At 49.6% G+C, this 21,605-nt stretch overlaps 1 protein-coding gene across 1 annotated transcript; it reads right to left on the bottom strand.

The window, feature by feature from the left end:
* Positions 1–2,447: 2,447 nt before the first annotated feature.
* CRHR1 (corticotropin releasing hormone receptor 1) lies at positions 2,448–11,893 on the bottom strand. Its single transcript, XM_071728475.1, has 9 exons — positions 11,811–11,893; positions 11,380–11,500; positions 10,168–10,321; positions 9,531–9,591; positions 8,844–8,916; positions 7,295–7,380; positions 4,013–4,148; positions 3,807–3,848; positions 2,448–2,628 (listed from the first exon to the last, which is right to left on the bottom strand). Exons 1-9 carry the CDS (start codon positions 11,819–11,821, stop codon positions 2,488–2,490), a joined length of 825 nt encoding a protein of 274 aa, XP_071584576.1. The 5' UTR covers positions 11,822–11,893; the 3' UTR covers positions 2,448–2,487.
* Positions 11,894–21,605: the final 9,712 nt, after the last annotated feature.

Genomic DNA, 21,605 nt, shown 5'->3' with positions numbered 1-21,605 from the left:
CATATTTCCCATATTTCAGGGGGGGTGTGTGCTTTTGGGGTAGAGACAGGACCCAAAAGTCACCTTGGTGTCCCATGGGATGCTCCTGAGGATGCTCCCGTGGTGTTTGTGGGAAGGGGCTGTGCTTTTCCAAAAGAAACCTGTCCCAGAAGTCCTGGATAGTGGAAGAAAACTCATTTTTAATCAAAGAACACACACCTTCTCCAGCTACAGAAAGCCAAGTCAGTCAGAGCAAACCACCAAGAGGAGAAGGCAAAACCAGTGACCTGGACACAGAAGCTTCTGTTGGAGTTTCTTTGGTTTTCCAATTTTTTTTAATTTTTTTTTTTTTTTTTCCCCTCTAGGAAAAAATGAACCCACTTGAGAAAAATCCAAAGTCAAGACGAAGCCTCTGGCATTTTTTTGGTAACATCACTTATAGGTAAAAAAAGGCTCCCTGGGCATTTCCCCTTTTCAGTGCCCTTCAGATCTTCACCAACCCCTTCCAAAAAACTCAGCAGGGGGACCCAAGGTGGGGACAAAAAAAAAAATTCAGTGAAGCCATTGGAGAGCTCCAGGTTTTTTTTTTTTTTTCTCACCCTTCTGTTGGATTTGGGGCAATTTCTGGGATTTGGTGGGGATGGATGAGTTTGGGCAAGGAAAAAAAAATACCTTGTAAGAAAAAAACTCCTCATCCCAGGAGCTGTCTCAGCTCCCAGCAGGTTGTTGGAGGAATTCCTGGATATTCCTTGGATTTGGGAAGGGAAGAGCAGGGATTTGCTTCAAACTACTTCAAATTTCTGTTGAAAGAAAGAGCCCGGAGGATTTTGTCTCTGCCTCCCATTAAAGGAAAAAAAAAAAAAAAGGCAGATTTTCAGATTTTCTTCCTTTCTGGTGCTGCATCCTGAGGAAATCCCGGGATAAAATGATTTCCAAGATGTTTACATCCCTCCCCAGGGCAGGAAATCCTCAGGCCTGGTTTTTAGAGCAGGGAAACTGAGGCAGAGGAATGAGAAGGGACTCACATCCAGGGACCCAGGGGCAAAATCCTTGGGATGCAGGGAGCAGACCCAGCCTGGAACCCCTCTGCCATCCTCCCCCTGGCCCAGCATTCCCAGATTTCCTCTGGGCCAGGGCAAAGGGGGCTCCAAGGAGGTCAGGACAAAACCTTCCACGTTGCAGGGACCTCTCTGCTCAGCTGCTTTAGGTGACCCCTGGGACCAGGACATCCAGGGTGGAGCAGGGACTCAGGAGATGCTCTGAGCTCCCTGGTGCAGGGGGATGGAGAGGGATGGAGAGGGATGGAGTGGGATGGAGTGGGATGGAGGCTGCTGCTCCTCCAAGGCACTTAACCCCAGCAGGGGGAAAGATTTGGCCCCATCCCTTGTGTAAGAGCAAGGAGCAGCTTTGGCACTGAGCCCACCAGGTGAAAAACAGCAGAGGGAGGAGGGGACCAGAGCCCAAACCTGGCCCCATCCAGGTTCTTTTGGGAATCTCAGCTACTGCTTCTGTTCCTTCACCTTCCCACCCCCCGAGCAGGGGCACGGACACGGCCTGAGCTCTGCAGGGGCTTCACAAAGACCTTTAGACCCATCTGGCCTAGGCTGGAGCAGAGGATGAAGTAAACCTCACACTCCTCTTCAGACCAAGCCCCCTCCCTCTGGCTCCTGGGACCATCCCCATCCCTGTCTCCATCTCCATCTCCATCTCCATCATCTCCATCTCCATCTCCATCTCCATCATCTCCATCTCCAATCCCATCCCAACCCCATCTCCATCCCCATCCCCATCCCATCCCCTTCTCCTCCATCTCCATCATCTCCATCTCCATCCCCATCTTCATTCCATCCCCATCCCATTCCATCTCCATCTCCTTTTCCATCTCCATCCCCATTCCCATCCCATCTCTATCCCCATCCCCATCCCCTTTTCCATTATCTCCATCTCCATGTCCAATCCCATCCCATCTCCATCCCCATCCCCGTGGAGCCCTGAAGCTGCCAGACCAAGCAGCACCCTCAGGACACCCCTGGGGACCTTGGCAAGGAGCATGGGGAGGGCTCAGAGAACCTGAACCCCCCTCTGCCACCAGCCCAGGGCTCCCCTGCCCACCCTGGGGCTTTGCCCCATCACCCTCTGGGTGCCCCCCAGCAGGCATTGGCTGGAAAGCTGCCCCAGGGCTCAGCTCCATCACCTGTCCCAGCAATGTCCTTGTCACCTCCTGCCCTGTCACCTCCTGCCCTGTCCCCTCCAGGCAGTGACAAACTCCCTGGATGCAGCTCTGGGATGCCCAGGATGGAGGGAGCCAGAGGGGCTCCTCTCAGGGACTCCTCCTGTCACCCCAGCACCTCCCAGCCCTTCCAGGGGAGGTGACAAGGCAAAGTGTCACCTCCCCTCCCCTCCATCTCTCCCCACCCCACCCCTCCCGAGAGTCCCGCAGGGATTTCCCGTGGGTGCGTCCGTGGGTGCCAGCCGGGACCTGGGTGCTCGTCCCCTCGGGCACCTGGTTCAGAGAGCTGTGGATTGTTTGATGCTGTGGAAGCTGACTCGAGTGGGGGAAGTGGGGATGGACATGGCCCGAGCCACCCGGGCACGGATGGAATGTTTGTCCTGCCAGCGGTGCCACCGCTTCCGAACCGCGGAACGGACCTGGGGGAGGAGGAGGAGGAGGAGGGGACAGTGACACCACGGAGGTGGCCCAGGACATCAGCCCCAGCCCCACAAAGAAAAGCCCTCCCCAAAACCCTGCTCACCTCCCGCTTCCCGGGGACAGGGAGGGTCATGGGGAGAATCCCAGAAGTATTTGGGTTGGAATCTCAGAATTTTTTAGGTTGGAATCCCAGAATTATTTGGGTTGGAATCCCAAAATCATTTGAGTTAGAAGCCCAGAATTATTTCTGTTAGAATCCCAGAATTATTTGGGTTGGAATCCCAGAATTATTTGGGTTAAAATCCCAGAATTATTTGGGTTGGAATCCCAGAATTATTTGGGTTGGAATCCCAAAATCATTTGAGTTAGAAGCCCAGAATTATTTGTGTTAGAATCCCAGAATTATTTGGGTTGGAATCCCAGAATTATTTGGGTTAAAATCCCAGAATCATTTGGGTTGGAATTCCAGAATTATTTGGGTTGGAATCCCAGAATTATTTGGGTTTGAATTCCAGAATCATTTGGGTTGGAATCCCAGAATTATTTGGGTTGGAATTCCAGAATTATTTGGGTTGGAATCCCAGAATTATTTGGGTTTGAATTCCAGAATCATTTGGGTTGGAATCCCAGAATTATTTGGGTTTGAATTCCAGAATCATTTGGGTTGGAATCCCAGAATTATTTGGGTTGGAATTCCAGAATTATTTGGGTTGGAATTCCAGAATTATTTGAGTTGGAATCCCAGAATCATTTGGGTTGGAATCCCAGAATCATTTGGGTTGGAATCCCAGAATTATTTGAGTTGGAATCCCAGAAGCATTTGGGTTGGAATTCCAGAATTTTTTAGGTTGGAATCCCAGAATTATTTGGGTTAGAATCCCAGAATTTTTTAGGTTGGAATCCCAGAATCATTTGGGTTCTCCAGGGATGGGGGGTAGGGGGGAAACCTCAGCTCTTTTGCTACACCAAATCCCCGGGGTGCAACCCCAGAGCCCAACCCAGGGATGGATTTTCCTCCTCCTTTCCCCAGTGCCCATTCCCATCTCTGGCTCCAGAGGTACAAACCCCATCCCTGGGCAGCCAAACCCTCCATTTGGGGTTTTTTTTTTAGCTGTTCAGGGACTGTGCTTGTAAAGAAGGGTCCAGACCACCCCAAGGACCCCCCCTCAATTCTCACCTCACTGTTCAGGAAGCAGTAGAAAACAGAAACAAAGAAACCCTGGAAAAAAAAAAAATAACAAACAGCAGAATTACCAGGGAGCTGTGGCCACCAAAACTCCAGGGTTTGGTGACATCTGGGTTGGGAAATACAGGGGGAAAAAATGGGATGAGAAATGGGATGGGTTCCAGCAAATGTTGGAAGGGAAATGTTGAGAACCAGACCTGGAAGGACTCCAGAAAAGAGTTGAAATAGATGAAAACGATCCTGGAGATCTCATCCTCCCCTGGGTTGACAAAGAAGAGCATGTAGGTGATTCCCAGCAAGGGCAGCAGCACCAGGGTGGCCTTGACTGCTTTCCTGAGGGAAAAAAAAATATGGATTTGAGCTCCTGCAAGGAAGTCCTGGCCACCCCATCATGGGACTGGACTGGTTGGGACTGGGACACCCAGTTCCCCCAGAGCTGAGCTGTTTGCCCACCCCATCCCCAAGTGACTGGGTTGGGTGGAGCCCTGGAGACACCTCCTATGATTTCTTCATCCAAAAAAATAAAAAAAAGTAAAAAAAAGGGGTTGGGTGGAGCCCTGGAGACACCTCCTGTGATTTCTTCATCCAAAAAAATAAAAAAAAGTAAAAAAAAGGGGTTGGGTGGAGCCCTGGAGACACCTCCTGTGATTTCTTCATCAAAAAAAAAAAAAAAAAAAACATAAAAAAGGGGTTGGTTGGAGCCCTGGAGACACCTCCTGTGATTTCTTCATCCAAAAAAAAAAAAAAAAAAAAAAAAAAATAAAAAAAAGGGGTTGGTTGAAGCCCTGGACACCTCCTGTGATTTCTTCATCCAAAAAAAAACCCAAAAAAAAGGGGTTGGTTGAAGCCCTGGACACCTCCTGTGATTTCTCCATACAAAAGGAAAAAAAAAAGGGCTTGGTTGGAGTGTGGAGACACCTCCTGTGATTTCTCTATCCAAAAAAAAAAAAAAAAAAAGGGGTTGGTTGGAGCCCTGGAAATCACCTCCTGTGATTTTTCCATCCAAAAAAAAAAAAAAAAAAAAAAAAAAAATTAAAAAATAAAAGGCAGTGGAGAGCAGAGATCTGACCTTGAGCTGGCAGGAAATGATGCTTGGCTGAGCTGAGGCTCGATTAAAAGGGAATTAAAGGGAGGGTGAAATAATTCAAGCTTTCAACAGGGGGGTTTATGAAGAACTTCTCCTGGCTAATTAATTTTATGCCTTTGTTTGATGAGATTACAAGTGCAATTTGTGAGAAGTCAGAGTGCTGATACCAGAGGAAGGATCAGGGCTTGGCACCTCGTTCCTTTGGATCAGGGGCCAAGAACAATGCCAAGTCAACACTTTTTTTTTTAATTTTTTTTTTTTTAAACTTAAAAACCCTGTAAATGGACAGATTCCAACATTAGGTGACAAGAGGAAAAGTCATCCCTGGAAGATCTGAGCTGGGACCTGGGCAAGGAGAACCATGGCCACAACTTTCCAGATGCCACTGGAAAAAAAATGAGGATTTGGGCATCTTTAGGGTGACAAGAGCTGGGACAGCACATCCCTGGGGGAAATTTCCCAGCTGATGGTTTCCCAGCCATGGTAGGAGGGATCCATCCAACCAAAAACCAATTCCTAAGGTGAGCAGACACCTTCCAGGGCCTCCCAAACTCTCCAAGTTTTCCTGTCCCAGCAAACTGTGGCTGGGAAATCAAAGTGTTCTTCTGCCCAATGGTGAGAACCCTTCCCTGCCAAAATGGGGAAAATCCTAAAAACCCCAAAGTCTCCCAAAATCGATGACTGAGGCCAACCAGCTTCTTTCAAACCCTTTCACCTCTGCTCACCACCAGCAGAATCATTCACTCAATGGACCCCACAGTAAAATCTGTATTTCCCATTCCCAGCTGAAAAACTCCAGCCCAGGGAGATCCCTGATTCCTGCCCAGAAAACGACCCAGAGAAAACCACTGAAAAAAAGCCCAACTTTTCCTTCTAGTCCAGGAACTCCAGAGCTACTCTGACCATGGACCTCTCCTTTTTTTCTCCAAACCACCTTGCAGCAGGAGGGCTTAAATCCTCCTGCAGCTTCCCAAGGAGGTGTTTGGGCTGGCACTGACCCATTGCTCCTTCCCTGCCCTTTGCAGTGATTTCATTCTCACCTCTGTGCCAGGATTTGCAGCTCTGAGGCTGGTGGCCTGACCTGGTTTCACCAATAAAGGTGTTTGCAAAGAGCCTCAGCTCCCTTCAGAGCCATCCAGCTTCTCCATTCCAAAGCTCTCACCCATCCAGTCCCCCAGAAATATCTTTCAGGTGCTCTTGGATGTCTCTCCACGCTCCCATCCCCTTGAGGCTTGGCTGCTGGGGGTGTTTCTGTCTCTCAAATGGTCAGAGAATCAGAGAATCCTAGAATCCTGGAACTGGCTGGGTTGGAAGGGACCTCAGAGCTCATCAAGTCCAACCCTTGATCCACTCCCACTGCAGTTCCCAGCCCATGGCACTGAGTGCCACATCCAGGCTCTTTGGAAATATCTCCAGGGATGGAGAATCCACCCCTTCCCTGGGCAGCCCATTCCAATGGCTGAGCACCCTCTCCAGAAAGAAATTCTTTCTAATGTCCAACCTAAACCTCCCCTGGCACAACTTGAGACCTCTTGTGCCCTCTTGTCTTGCTGAGAGTTGCCTGGGAAAAGAGCCCAACCCCCCCCTGGCTCCAACCTCCTTTCAGGGAGTTGTAGAGAGTGATGAGGTCTCCCCTGAGCCTCCTCTTCTCCAGCCTCAACACCCCCAGCTCCCTCAGCCCTTCCTCACAGGACTTGTGCTGGATCCCTTCCCAGCCTCCTTGCTCTTCTCTGGACCTGCTCCAGCACCTCAATCTCCTTCCTGAGCTGAGGGGCCCAGAACTGGACACAGGACTCAAGCTGTGGCCTCCCCAGGGCTGAGCACAGGGGCAGAATCCCTTCCCTGGACCTGCTGGCCACGCTGTTCCTGAGCCAGCCCAGGATGCCATTGGCCTTCTTGGCCACCTGGGCACACTGCTGCCTCCTCTTCAGCTTCCTGGCAATCCAGACTCCCAGCTCCCTTTCTGCCACTCTCTGCCCAGCCTGGAGCTCCCCATGGGGTTGTTGTGTTGAACCTCATCCCCTTGGGATCAGCCCAACTCTCCAGTCTGTCCAGGTCCCTCTGCAGAGCCCTCCTGCCTTCCAGCTGATCCACACTCCCCCCAGCTTGGTGTCATCTGCAAATTTGCTGCTGATGGACTCAATCCCCTCATCTAAATCATCACTAAAGATATTAAACAGCACTGGGCCCAACACTGATCCCTGGGGGACACCACGGCCGCCATTTTGCTGCAGCCCCATTCAGCACCACTCTCTGGTGGCCTCTCCAGCCAGTTCCTAGAGTTGCCCCTGTCCGAGCCATGGGCTGACAGCTTTTCCAGGAGAATCCTGTGGGAGAGGGTGCCAAAGGCCTTGCTGATGTCTGATTTCTGCAGGGTGAGTGCTGCCCTTACCTGTACTGGATTGTCTCTGAGGTGGTTGATGCCCGGAGCTTCGTCATGAGGATGCGGACGATGTTGAAGAGAAAGATGAAGTTGATCTGGAAGGGAGAAGGCACCTGGTTAGGAGCTTCTCCCAGTTCCTCAGACCAGGAAATGGGAATATTGAGCCTGATCTTTCCCTTTCCACACGCTGGGCTGGGATTTCTGCCTTTGTTGGGTTTAAAACCCTTCAGCAAGAAGCTGTAGGAGTTTGTTCGTGGACTCAAGAGGTCCAGAGCATCCCAGGAGGTTGGGGAGGAAGTGGAAGCCTCAGAAGTTGAAGGTTAGAGGGGGAGGGAGAAGAGAAAGTGGCCAAAGGGATTTGGGGAACGTGGCTACTGTGACAGCAAGGAGCCACTGGGCCACTCTCCCAGTGCCATGAGGGGACAGCACAGTTGTGACAACTGAGAAGGGACCTGATGGGCTGGGAAATGAGAAGCAGGATTGATGATTCCCCCAGGCTGGGTGGTGCTGGTTTGCTGCTTAGTCCTCTCTTAGGTTTGGGGATCAATCCTCCCTTAGGACCCGAGTCCTCCTTTGGGTTTTCTCAGTGTTGGGTGAGGAGGGAGGAAAATCCGTGGCCTCTCGTGCACAATTTCCCCCCTACAAACACAGGTTGGACCCTGGCACCACTGCCCCTCTTTGGCTTTTCCCAAAAGGAAAGGCCAGTGGTCCATAAAACCACCATAAATGGTCCATAAAACCACCATAAATTGTCCATAGAACCACCAGAGCTCAGCCAAGAGCCAGAAGGAAAGTGCCATGGATCAGGGAATAGGGTTGAGGTTGCTCCAAATCCTTGGCAAAAGCACCCAAATAATGCCAGGGCAGGGGTGGAGGTGCATGAACTTCCTTTGCTTTTCCCAAAATGAAAGGCTAATGGTCCATAAAACCACCATAAATGGTCCATAAAACCACCATAAATTGTCCATAAATCCACCAGAGCTCATCCAAGAGCCAGAAGGAAAGTGCCATGGATCAGGGAATGGGGTTGAGGTCCTCAGGCTGCTCCAAATCCTTGGCAAAAGCATCCAAATGATGCCAGGGCAGGGATGGAGGGATTTACTGGTGCATGAGCTTCCTGGCCCATGCTGGTGGAGTCACCATCCCTGGAGGTGTTCAGAAAATGTGTGGACACTTGAGGACGTGGTTTATTTGGCTGCTGGTGCTGGGGTGATGGTTGGAGTTGATGATTTTAGGGGTCTTTTTAGCTCCTGATTCCCTGATTCTGTGTTGGACTCTGCTGATAGGGGCACCTCCATGGGACTGAGGTCTCCAGCTCCCTTTCCAACCCACCCCAGACCAGCAGCATCCAGACAGGGGATTTCTCACTGGGAATCAGGTCCCTCCAGTTTGCTGAGGGTGCAGTTTGGGTGCAGGGAGCTGGGTTTGGAGGGTGAGCAGCATTTGCTGTGGTGGGGTGATGCCAAAAAAGGAGCCAAACCCTGTTCAGGAGCAGCTTTACCCCCCAAGCAGATGGGAAAGATCCTGAATTTAGCAAACCAGGGGGCTTTGTTCTTACCAGCAGCACCAGGATCATGGGCCCTTGGTAAATGTAGTCAGTATAAACTCCTGCTCTCTTCCCAAACCAGCACCTGCAAGGCAAGGACAAGAGGTGTCAGGGCCACCTGGTGTTGGGGACAAAGCTTCTGTGGGACTTGGATTGATTCCTGTCCTTGCACAATCTCTAAGTCACTGCCTATGGGGTGAAAACTCCTGGAGCCACCATGGAAAAGCTTCCCTTGGAACCCAGAATGTGGAAGGGGGGGTGTCTGGGGGGCTTTGGGGGTGTTGATGGGCCCTGTGTGGGGTTTGGTCATCATAGGATGAGCTTGGACAACCCTACAGAGAGAGCTTGAGGTTGGCTCCATCCCCAGCACATCCCAGGGGGATGTCTGTGTCCCTGGAGCATCCCAGTGGGGTTTGGCTGCTGAGCCAGGGGGCAAAACCAGAACCAAAACCCCATCCCCAAGGGCCCCTTGAACCTCCCAAGCCATGGGATGAGCCCTGGGCTGCCTCTTCACTCCTCCAGTAGCCAAATCTCTGTGGGAAGAGCTCAGGGGGTGGGAGGATGGAGATGAAATCCCAGCTCCATTCAGCAGCCCCATTGTGGGAGCTCTGGTTTTATCTTCTGCGGCCCTGGGAGAGCTGATCCCAGGGGGAAATTGGGATGGGAAGGAGAAGGGGGAAGGAGAGGAATGGGACTCACTTCTCGTTGTCATAGTAGAGCTTCCCAATGGCCCAGGCAACGATGATGGGAAGGGGGATACCTGCAGAGGAAGACACAGAGGAGCCTCAGGGCTGTGATGCTGCCACCAAATTATCCTAAAAAAGTCAGGTTGGAAGGGACCTCAAGGATCCAACCCTTCTGCTGTTATTATTCTTGAGGTGAGATGTCCCAGCACCCCCTCGAGCTGAGGCTTGAAGCTTGCCAGAGTGGGGGAAATCCACCACTTCCCTTAGGAAACCATCCCAATCTTTGGGTGTCCTCAGGGGGAAAAATTTTTTTCTTGTGTCCCGTGGGACCACTTGTGTCTTGCCCATGGGACTCCATGGAAACAGGGAGTCTCCATCTTCCCTGGAGTACTGGAACACGGTGAGAAGGTCTCCAGGCTGAACAGATCCCATTTCCTCAACCTCATTATTAGGCTGAAAATGGGATTTTCCCACCCAGGGCAGAGCCTGGGGGGCGGGAAGGGGGGGTGTGATGCTCAAACCCCATCCTCCCAGCCTCTTTGCAGCTCTTTGGCTGCAAGAAGAGCTGGAGCAGAAGGTGGGGGTGGGAATTAGGTTCCCAGGACCCTCAGGAAGGGGGAGGGATGGAAAGGGGGGATCCTGGCACTCACACCACCCGATGCAGATGAACATCCACTTGCGGAGTTTGTCCGTGGAGTAGGTGAGGACAATGGCTGTGTGCAGGTAGCAGCCTTCCCCAAACATCCAGAAAAAGTTGGTGACGTGGAAATAATTGTAGGCAGCAGTGACCAAACGACACCAGACCTGCCCAGAGGGACAAGGAGAGCAGAGCTTTGGGGTCTGGTGGTGAAAATGATGCCCAGAGCAACACAAAGCCCAGCAGAAAAACTTTCAACCTAAGGAACCTCATGTCCTGGTTTGGGGTCAGGATAAAGGGGATTTTCTGGCTTGGATTTTGACTTTCAGCTCAGTCTCTTGGAAGGAGAAATGAAGAGCAAGTTTCTCAGATATTTTCTGCTTCTAGGACTGATCCCACTCCATGGTTATAGTTACAGCCAGAGCCTGGTGTGCAGAGCCAAGGGCACTGCTCAGCTCTGAGGAATATTTTATCCTCCAGAAGGAATAAAAAGGTCCCAGCTGAACCCCTCCTTTGGGGAGGAACAGACAAGAGAAATGGCCCAAACTGAGCAAACAGAGGATTCCATCCCATCCACCTCATCCTCAGGATAAACTGGAGGGATCACCAGGCTCAAACCCCTTCCTGCTTCCCCTTCTTCCCCTCTCCCTGTTTGCTTCAGCATCCTGGGAGGATCCCATCCCTTCCTCTGCCTCTGCTCCTGATCCATCCCAGCCTGAATCTGTGTGTTCCTGCCTCCAGCTCCCAACTGCTGCTGACTCCAGGATTCCAGCCTGGATTTGCCCAGGGCTGCCCTGCAGCCTCAGTGGGGACCTGAGAGTTATTGGGGGAGGAACATGGGATCAATTTTCCTGTCTATTTGTATAGATTTAGGTTTTTTCCCTATTTATCATTACTATTTCATTAAAGTTCTGTAGTTTAGCTCCCAACCCATCAGTCTCTCTCCCTTATTCTTTTTCTTTCTTTATCAGGGAGGGGAATTAACAGAGCATCTGGCACTGGGTTTAATTTCCAGGCCAGTGTTAAACCCCAAGAACTTTTCACCCTAAGAACAACTTTCTCCTAAGTTTGGGTCCTCCACCAACCTCACTCTGAGTCAGGGGCCCTCAGGATGCTCCTGTGGTTCCATCTCTTGGATCCTCCAGCTCCTTAGCAAAGGATCAGAACCTGGCAGAGGATCAGGAGCTGGCAAAGGATCAGGACCTGCCAAAGGATCAACACCTACCACGTTGCTCTCGTGCACCTCGGGGTTCATGGTGAGCTGCACCACGAACCAGGTGGCGTTACGGAGGATGAAGGCTGTGATCAGGTTCCAGTGGATGATGTTCCTCAGGCACCGGATGCTCCTGGAAAAGAGGAGTCAAGGTGGGGGACAAATCAGAGCCTGGGGGGATCCTGGCATCCCAGGGATGTTGGGATTCTTAAGGGGGATGTGCCCTGGGTGAGGTGGGCAGGAGCACCAAGGAGGACTCTCTGACTCCCTAAGGAATTCCTTTGGAAGAGCAGCAGGAGGAGAACCCTGGGATAGGCACCTCCAGAGAGCACTGGGGGAAGAGATGGCAAGAAACAAGGGCTGGGCCTGTCCCCATAGCCCAAGGGCCACGGGGTGACCTCCCTGGGCTGGTGGCTGGGGCAGGAGGGGGTCAGGTCACTCACCTCAAACGCATGAAGAGGACAAAGGCCACCAGGAGGGCCCCCAAAGAGACACAGTGCCCCAGGTAGTTGATGATGACAGCGACGTGGTAGTGGAGTTTGCTCTTTTTCTGGTTGGGGGGAGATGGGGAAAGGATCAGCAGCAACCCCCAGGTACCACCTCAACCCCATCACATCCCCTCTCAGAGCTGCACTGAAACTTTTGGGTTCCCTTTTAGGAAGACCCCAGAGCCCCCCTGGGGCAGGATGGGGGAGATGGGGGTGGCTGGGGGGGGGAAACGTGGAGAGGAACCAAGCTGGGGCTCAAGAATCTCCTTTTTTCTGGTTGAGGTGGAGGGCAGATGGAGAAAGGATCAGCAGCAACCCCAGGTACCACCTCAACCCCATCACATCCCCTCCCAGAGCTGCACTGAAACCTTTGGGTTCCCTTTTAGGAAGACCCCAGAGCCCCCTTGGGGTAGGGTGGGGGAGATGGGGGTGGTTTTGTGGGGGAAATGGGGAGAGGAACCAGGCTGGGGGCTCAGGAATCTCCTGTCCTACCCAGGCCGAGGCAGCTCCTGGTTGTCACATCACCTCTGCCCAGTTTGGGGACATCCCCAAGCCCTTGTCTGGGGAAATCCTGGTACAGCTCAGCTGAGAGGTGACATCTGATGGCTCTGTTCATTCCCTGTTGCCCTGAGGGCAGCCTGGGCTGAATTTGGGCAGCTGGAGCAGGGGAAGGTGTGAGTGATAATTCAATTAATCCTTGCTCCTGCTGTTAGGCACTCACCCAACCTGTGAATTAGCAATTAACTGAGGGAGAAAACCATTCCTGGCAAGAGATCTCAGCATCTTAAATACCAGAGGTGCTGATCAGCTTCAAATCAACACTGCCCATCCCTTCTCTGCTCCCAGGGGTGGCTCAACCTCCTCAGGGGTTGTGATTCCCTATTTTTTTTTTTTATCCCTTTCATCTCCCTGGCTCCCTGTGTCAGGAGGGTGGGGGCCAGAGGATGTGGGCCAGGAGACCTTTCTGCAAATCCTGGCTTGGAAGGACACAAGTTTGGCTTTTTGAGGTGGTTTTTTTTTTTTGTCAAGGAACGAAAATAAAAATCCAGAAGAGCCCCCAGCTCCCTTGGGTCACTCCTCACCTGGCTGTTGTTGTCCTTTACAACTCTTTGGGGTTTTTTTTGTCCTTCCCCATCCTGCCAAGAGCCTGAGCAAAGGGTTCCTGAGGTCTTACCTCTTCACTGAGGATTTCCTGGCACTGGGAATAGTTGACCCGGGCTGCCCAGCTCCCGTTGGCAAGGCACTCTCTGTAGCCATTATCTGGGAAGAGAAAACACCCAGGAAAGGGTCAAGGAAGCCCAAAGAGAGGATTCCATCCCTTCCTCTGCCTCTGCTCCTGATCCATCCCAGCCTGAATCTGGGTGTTCCTGCCTCCAGCTCCCAACTGCTGCTGACTCCAGGATTCCAGCCTGGATTTGCCCAGGGCTGCCCTGCAGCCTCAGTGGGGACCTGAGAGTTATTGGGGGAGGAACATGGGATCAATTTTCCTGTCTATTTGTATAGATTTAATCATTTTTCCTATTTATCATTCCTGTTTTATTAAAGTTCTGTAGTTTAGTTCCCAATCCTCCGAGTCTCCCTCCCTTATCCACTCTCCTTCCTTTATCAGGGAGGGGGATTAATAAAGAGCATCTGTTATTTGGTTTAATTTCCAGCCCAGTGTTAAACCCTGCCAGTTCCCAGGCTTCCCAAGGAGCTCTGCACCCAGCCACGTGTCCCTGCACCCCTTGGCACTCTGAGTTTCCCCCCAATCCTCCACCCAACCCATCTTACTCGTGGTGTTGTACCGCACACCATAGAAATACTCAGGGCAGGGCCGAGCCACCAACTGCCCCACTGCACTCCGGGGCCAGCAGGTACCAATCAGGTCAACTGAGGCATTGCACTGAGGACCTGTAGGGAAAAAAAAAGGGAAAAAAGTTAGTTAAAAACCTCCAGCCCACCTCCAGGCTGCTGCAGAACCCAAGTTTGGGGCCGCAGCCCTGGCTGAGCTGCTGGCGTGCTGCAATCTCAGCCCCTCAAAAAAAGAAAAAAGTAAAGAGGGGCTGTGCCCAAGGGGTGGTTGGTCCATCCTCAAGGCTTGGCTGTTGTTCTGGGCCTGTGGGAGCCCAGTTTTGGCCCAAAGCTGGTTGTCTAACCCAGTTTTCCAAGTCTGACCCCTGCTTCTCCAGCCCTTTCTTCAGCTGTGACTTTGGCACCCAGCACTGAGCCTGATTTTCCCTTTCCCAGAGAATCATCTTTATTGATGATTGAGATGAGGGGATTGAGTCCATCAGCAGCAAATTTGCAGATGACACCAAGCTGGGGGGGAGTGGGATCAGCTGGAAGGCAGGAGGGCTCTGCAGAGGGACCTGGAGAGACTGGAGAGTTGGGCTGATCCCAAGGGGATGAGGTTCAACACAACAACCCCATGGGGAGCTCCAGGCTGGGCACAGAGTGGCAGAAAGGGAGCTGGGAGTCTGGATTGCCAGGAAGCTGAAGAGGAGGCAGCAGTGTGCCCAGGTGGCCAAGAAGGCCAATGGCATCCTGGGCTGGCTCAGGAACAGCGTGGCCAGCAGGTCCAGGGAAGGGATTCTGCCCCTGTGCTCAGCCCTGGGGAGGCCACAGCTTGAGTCCTGTGTCCAGTTCTGGGCCCCTCAGCTCAGGAAGGAGATTGAGGTGCTGGAGCAGGTCCAGAGAAGAGCAAGGAGGCTGGGAAGGGATCCAGCACAAGTCCTGTGAGGAAGGGCTGAGGGAGCTGGGGGTGTTGAGGCTGGAGAAGAGGAGGCTCAGGGGAGACCTCATCACTCTCTCCAACTCCCTGAAAGGAGGTTGGAGCCAGGGGGGGGTTGGGCTCTTTTCCCAGGCAACTCTCAGCAAGACAAGAGGGCACAAGAGGTCTCAAGTTGTGCCAGGGGAGGTTTAGGTTGGACATGAGAAAGAATTTCTTTCTGGAGAGGGTGCTCAGCCATTGGAATGGGCTGCCCAGGGAAGGGGTGGATTCTCCATCCCTGGAGATATTTCCAAAGAGCCTGGATGTGGCACTCAGTGCCATGGGCTGGGAACTGCAGTGGGAGTGGATCAAGGGTTGGACTTGATGAGCTCTGAGGTCCCTTCCAACCCAGCCAGTTCTAGGATCCTATGATTCTAAGATTCCAGCCTGATGCTGGTGAGAACTCCTCCCAGAACTCCTCCAAACCCTCCCACACCTCCTGCTGCAAGATTTTCCTTCCAGGTCATTCCCCTCGCTCTCTTCCAACCTTTCCCTGGATGCAAACTCCAAGCCTCCTGCTGCTCTTTCCCATTCCAAGCAGGAGCCTTGGGCTTCTCCCAGCTCCCCCAGCACTAACGTGGGCTTTAGGTAGCCCAGATTGCAGCTTTTTTTTTTTTGTATAAATTGTGTATATTTAGAACACCACGTACTGGAGCTAAATCTGGCCTGGCTGCAGCTCAGAGGGAGGTGAAATATCCAAGATAATCCATACCCAGGGAACACAGCCACATCCCCCTGGATGGGCAGCAGACCCTGGAAAGGGCAGAGCTGGGTGCCAACCACCCCTGGGTGCCCCAGGGGTTGTGCAAATAGGGAAAAAAAAAGGGGAAACCACCCCAATTCGCAGCTTGTGGGGTGGGAGGATGCAGCTGCTCCTCTGCATCCTGACTTGGGGGGTGGTGTTTGAACACAATTCCCAGGATTTGCCATGGAAGAGGTGGCTAAAGCAGGACTGAAGGGAAAAAGCAAATTGTTTTGTTATTGAGATGAATATATAATATATAATTAGTATGTAATTAATGTATTATATGTGATATGTAATTATTAATGGCATTAATATGAAATATACAATTAATATATAATTATTATTATAGTTGATATATAGTTATTAATGTAATTAATATGAAATATACAATAATATATAATTAATATTATATATGATATATAATTATTAATGCTATTAATATTAAATATATAATTATTTTATAATCAATGTTATATAAGATATATAATTATAATGTCATTAATATGAAATATACAATTAATATATAATTATCATTATAGTTGATATATAGTTATTAATGTAATTAATATGAAACATACAATAATATATAATTAATATTATATATGATATATAATTATTAATGCTATTAATATGAAATATACAATTAATATATAATCAATATATATGGTATATAATTATTAATGCTATTAATATTAAATATATAATTATTTTATAATCAATGTTATATATGATATATAATTATAATGTCATTAATATGAAATATACAATTAATATATAATTATTATAGTTGATATGTAGTTATTAATGTAATTAATATGAAATATACAATAATATATAATTAATATTATATATGATATATAATTATTAATGTAATTAATATGAAATATACAATTAATGTATAATCAATATTATATATGGTATATAATTATTAATGCTATTAATATGAAATATATAATTATTTTATAATCAATGTTATATATGATATATAATTATAATGTCATTAATATGAAGTGTATAATTAATATATAATTAATATATTATATATAATATATATTATTAATGGTATTAATATGAAATACACAATTAATATATAATCAATATATTATATAATATATTTTATTAATGTTACTAATATTAATAACATAATATGAAATTAATGTAATATGAAATCAGCATAATATGAAACTAATGTAATATGAACCTCATATAATATGAAACTAATATAATACTAAATTAATATAACTCTAAACTAATATAATATTAAATTAATATAATATTAAAATAATATAATACAAAACTAATATAATATTAATACCACTGTTATATCAACATGAATACAAATACAATATTAATATTAACCTGGCTAGAACATTAATATAAAGGGGAGCTGATCCCCTGAATGAACAGGGAAATATCCTCATGGATCAGCTGAAAAATTGGCTCCTGGGGCTGCTCCTAAACCAAATTTCCCCCCAAAAGGCAGGGAATTCTTCCAATATTTTTGCCAGGAAAAGCAATTTGGGAGCTGGGGGGGCAGCAGGTGGTGTCACCTCTGCCTCCCAGAGCTGGGAGGGAGAAATTAATTTCAAGGGTGACCTTTGCTGGGCTAATGTGTGGTTGCTGGGGCAACCTTCCTGTTCAGATTAACTCTTTTGGGGCTCTTTTCCTCTGGAACCAAGGAAATTTCATCCCAAATTTGGGCTTCCCTTGCAGCCAGCACCATTTGTGGAGCTCTGACTTAAAATCTGGCAGAGAAAGAGGGGAAAAAAGTTCCCCTCTAAGACCTTTCTGATGGTTTGCAACCAATAATTGCACCTAAAGTTGCTTCAGCTGGGGAGAAAATTAAATTATAAATGTTCCCCAAGGATCAGAAGCCCCAGGAACTTTTGGAACAGCAAAAGCTTCACTTGCTCAGGAAAAACTCCCTTCAAATCAACTCTTTTGGGGCTGTTTTCCTCGCTCTGGGGTGGTTCTGACTCAAATCTGACAGAAAAAGAGAGGAAAAAAGTTCCCCTCTAAAACCTTTCTGATGGTTTTCAACCAATAATTGCACCTAAAGTTGCTTCAGCTGAGGAGAAAATTAAATTATAAATGTTCCCCCCAGATCAGAAGCCCCAGAAACTCTTGGAACAGCAAAAGCTTCACTTGCAGAGAAAAAACTCCCTTCAAATCAACTCTTTTGGGGCTCTTTTCCTCTGGAACCAAGGAAATTTCATCCCAAGTTTGGGCTTCCCTTGCAGCCAGAGCTCTGGGGTGGTTCTGACTTAAATCTGACAGAAAAAGAGAGGAAAAAAGTTCCCCTCTAAAACCTTTCTGATGGTTTGCAACCTGTAATTGCACCAAAAGTTGCTTCAGCTGAGGAGAAAATTAAATTATAAATGTTCCCCCTCGTTTCCACCTGGGAATCCCCCCAGCTCAGAAGTCCCAGGAACTTTTGGAACAGCAAAAGCTTCACTTGCAGAGGAAAAACTCCCTTCAAATCAACTCTTTTGGGGCTCTTTTCCTCTGGAACCAAGGAAATTTCATCCCAAGTTTGGGGTCCCCTTGCAGCCAGAGTTCTGGGGTGGTTCTGACTTAAATCTGGCAGAGGAAGAGGGGAAAAAAGTTCCCCTCTAAAACCTTTCTGTTGGTTTTCAACCAATAATTGCACCTAAAGTTGCTTCAGCTGAGGAGAAAATTAAATTATAAATGTTCCCCCCAGATCAGAAGCCCCAGAAACTCTTGGAACAGCAAAAGCTTCACTTGCAGAGGAAAAACTCCCTTCAAATCAACTCTTTTGGGGCTGTTTCCCTCTGGAACCAAGGAAATTTCATCCCAAATTTGGGCTTCCCTTGCAGCCAGAGTTCTGGGGTGGTTCTGACTTAAATCTGACAGAAAAAGAGGGGAAAAAAGTTCCCCTCTAAAACCTTTCTGATGGTTTGCAACCAATAATTGCACCTAAAGTTGCTTCAGCTGAGGAGAAAATTAAATTATAAATGTTCCCCCTCGTTTCCACCTGGGAATCCCCCCAGCTCAGAAGTCCCAGGAACTTTTGGAACAGCAAAAGCTTCACTTGCTCAGGAAAAACTCCCTTCAAATCAACTCTTTTGGGGCTGTTTCCCTCTGGAACCAAGGAAATTTCATCCCAAATTTGGGCTCCCCTTGCAGCCAGCACCATTTGTGGAACTCTGGGGTGGTTCTGACTCAAATCTGACAGAAAAAGAGAGGAAAAAAGTTCCCCTCTAAAACCTTTCTGATGGTTTGCAACCAATAATTGCACCTAAAGTTGCTTCAGCTGAGGAGAAAATTAAATTATAAATGTTCCCCCTTGTTTCCACCTCTGAATCCCCCCAGCTCAGAAGACCCAGGAACTTTTGGAACAGCAAAAGCTTCACTTGCTCAGGAAAAAAACCCCAAAAATGGGCTTTGGGGGGTGCTAATTCCCAGGTGGATCCATTGAACCCCCCCTGGGAGAAGTGGGGCCGAGCACAAACTTTTTTCTCCCCATCCCCTCGTGCCTCAGTTTCCCTCTGGCATCCCAAGGGCTGTGCTGGGACACAGGAGAGCAGGAAAATTCAGGATTAAAAGGCTGAAGGAAGCAGCAGCAATGATCCCACCCCCCTCCCCCAACAGTGAAACCAACCCCAAGATAAATTCATATAAAAAAAAAAATAAAATGGTCAGGCCAAGATCTGTTAAATGAGCCTGGGGTGGGGGTTTCACCCTCCCCTCAGTGAAATCAAACCACAGCCAGGCCATTCATCACCAAACCCATGATAAATTGATATAAAAAAAATAAAATAGTCAGGAAAAGTTCTGTTAAATAGGTCTGGGGGGGGTGGGAGGCTCCTGAGCTGTCCCCTGGGTCACAGCAGCCTTGACCCCACAGCATCTGGAGCTCAATCCCATCAGTTTTTCATCCATCCAGTGGTTGTAAATTTTTCCCTGGGCTCCAGGAAATGCTCCAGGAAGACAAAAGTGCAGAAAGCAGCTGCTGCTCTCTCCAGCACAGAGGGAAAAAAAAAAAAAAAATTAAAATTACAAAATTAAAAATTCCTGCTGAGGAAGAGTTCAATAAAAAAAGTGCCAGGAGGGTTTCTACCAGGGCTTTGCCCAGCTGCTTCCCAACACTTGGAGCAGTGGTTAGGATGGAAATGAGATGGAACAGTGCAAAAAACTTCCCCAGTTTTCAGCCTGGCTCTATTTTGGGGTTTTGGGTCTCTGGGTTTCTCAGCTGCCCCACAGGGTTTTGGGACACCAGACAGAAAAGTCAAGGAATTTCTGACCTGCACCCAAGTCCCTCAGCCCCAGGGAATTTAGGAATAAAAATGTATTCCTGTGACAGTTTAAGAGCTGAAAAGAGGGAATCCTGGTGCCAAATCCTTCAACTGATCCAAGCTCCAATGCAAAACCCCCCCAGGAGTGCTCAGGGCTGGTTCTGCTCTTGGGAAAATCCTCAGTGACTCCTTAGGAAGAGGCTTTTCCATCTGCTGGGATTCCTCCTTCCTTCCCCCAGGAAAATGCCACCCTGGGAAGCAATCCTGGAGCTCCTGGGTGCTGCTGTGTCCTGCTGGGTGTCACCTTGTCCCTCCCTGATGGGTTCTGCAGCTGCACCCAAAACCCTGGGGAGATGGAACCCTCAAGAAGATAAATTCCTGGCTTGAGGAGAAGGGATGCTGAGCTTTGCTCTGCTCCTTTTCAAGCCTCATCAGGGAATTTCTGGGGCTTCCAGGTGTCCTGGGCTGCAGCTGAGCACCCTGCCTCATCAGGGAATTTTTTTTTGGTGACCTCAAGTCCAACCTGGTTTGATTCCTGCCTGGAATATTCCCAGGGGACAGCAGGCTCTGAGCTGGGAGGGACCAGCTGGGTCCCCAATTCCTGGGCTCTTGGTCCCATGAGGACAATGGAGCTGCTGGGGATCTGCTGGGGATCTGCTGGAGCTCCTTTGGGAGCCACCAGTGGGCCCAGTGCCTCAGCACCCAGCACCCAGCACCCAGCTCTACATCCTGGTCCCCAACTCCTTGGAATGGGGATCCTGGTCCCCAACTGATAGGGATGGAGATCCTGGTCCCCAGATCCTTACAATGGAAATCCAGGTCCTCAACTCCTTGGAATGGAGATCCTGGTCCCCAACTGATGGGGATCCTGGTCCCCAACTCCTGGGCTCTTGGTCCCATGGGGACAATGGAGCTGCTGGGGATCTGCTGGGGATCTGCTGGAGCTCCTTTGGGAGCCACCAGTGGGCCCAGTGCCTCAGCACCCAGCACCCAGCTCTACATCCTGGTCCCCAACTCCTTGGAATGGGGATCCTGATCCTCAGCTGATGGGGATGGGGATCCTGATCCCCAACTCCTTGGAATGGGGATCCTGATCCTCAATTTATGGGGATGGGGATCCTGTCCCCAACTGATGGGGATGGAGATCCTGGTCCCCAGTTCCATGGAATGGAGATCCTGGTTCCCAGCTGATGGGGGTGGGGATCCTGGTCCCCAACTCCTTGGAATGGGAATTCTGGTCCCCAACTCCTTGAAATGGGGATCCTGGTCCCCAGCTCCTTGGAATGGAGATCCTGGTCCCCAACTGGTGGGGATGGGGATCCTGGTCCCCAACTCCTGGTCTCTTGGTCCCATGGGGACAATGGAGCTGCTGGGGAGCTGCTGGAGCTCCTTTGGGAGCCACCAGTGGGCCCAGTGCCTCAGCACCCAGCACCCAGCTCTACAAACTTTGCTCTTAGGCACCCAGGGAGGCCCCAGACACCTCAGCAGTGACCACTGATGGTCCAGGAGCTCAGCATGGTCCAAGCTCCTTTCTTTCCCCCCCAGTGGGATCAAACACCCCCCAGCTCAGCCCCTAGAACCTCCTTGTTCTCCAGTGCTTCCTAAACCCCCCCCAAAGCCACCTCCAGCTCTGCTCAGTGTCCCCACCCCCCAAGTCAGAGGAGGAGAAGGGATGCTGAGCTTTGCTGGGTTCCTTTTCAAGCCTCATCAGGGAATTTCTGGGGCTTCCAGGTGTCCTGGGCTGCAGCTGAGCACCCTGCCTCATCAGGGAATTTTTTTTGGTGACCTCAAGTCCAACCTGGTTTGATTCCTGCCTGGAATATTCCCAGGGGCCAGCAGGGTCTGAGCTGGGAGGGACCAGCTGGGTCCCCAGTTCCTGGGCTCTTGGTCCCATGGGGACAATGGAGCTGCTGGGGAGCTGCTGGAGGTCCTGCCCTGCTCCTCTGGGAGCCACCAGTGGGCCCAGTGCCTCAGCACCCAGCACCCAGCACCCAGCT

This window comes from Heliangelus exortis, chromosome 29 (assembly GCF_036169615.1).
Source record: "Heliangelus exortis chromosome 29, bHelExo1.hap1, whole genome shotgun sequence".
Lineage (NCBI taxonomy): Eukaryota > Metazoa > Chordata > Aves > Apodiformes > Trochilidae > Heliangelus > Heliangelus exortis.
Note: the sequence above shows the minus strand (reverse complement) of the source record. Positions and strands in the feature narration are given on the sequence as shown.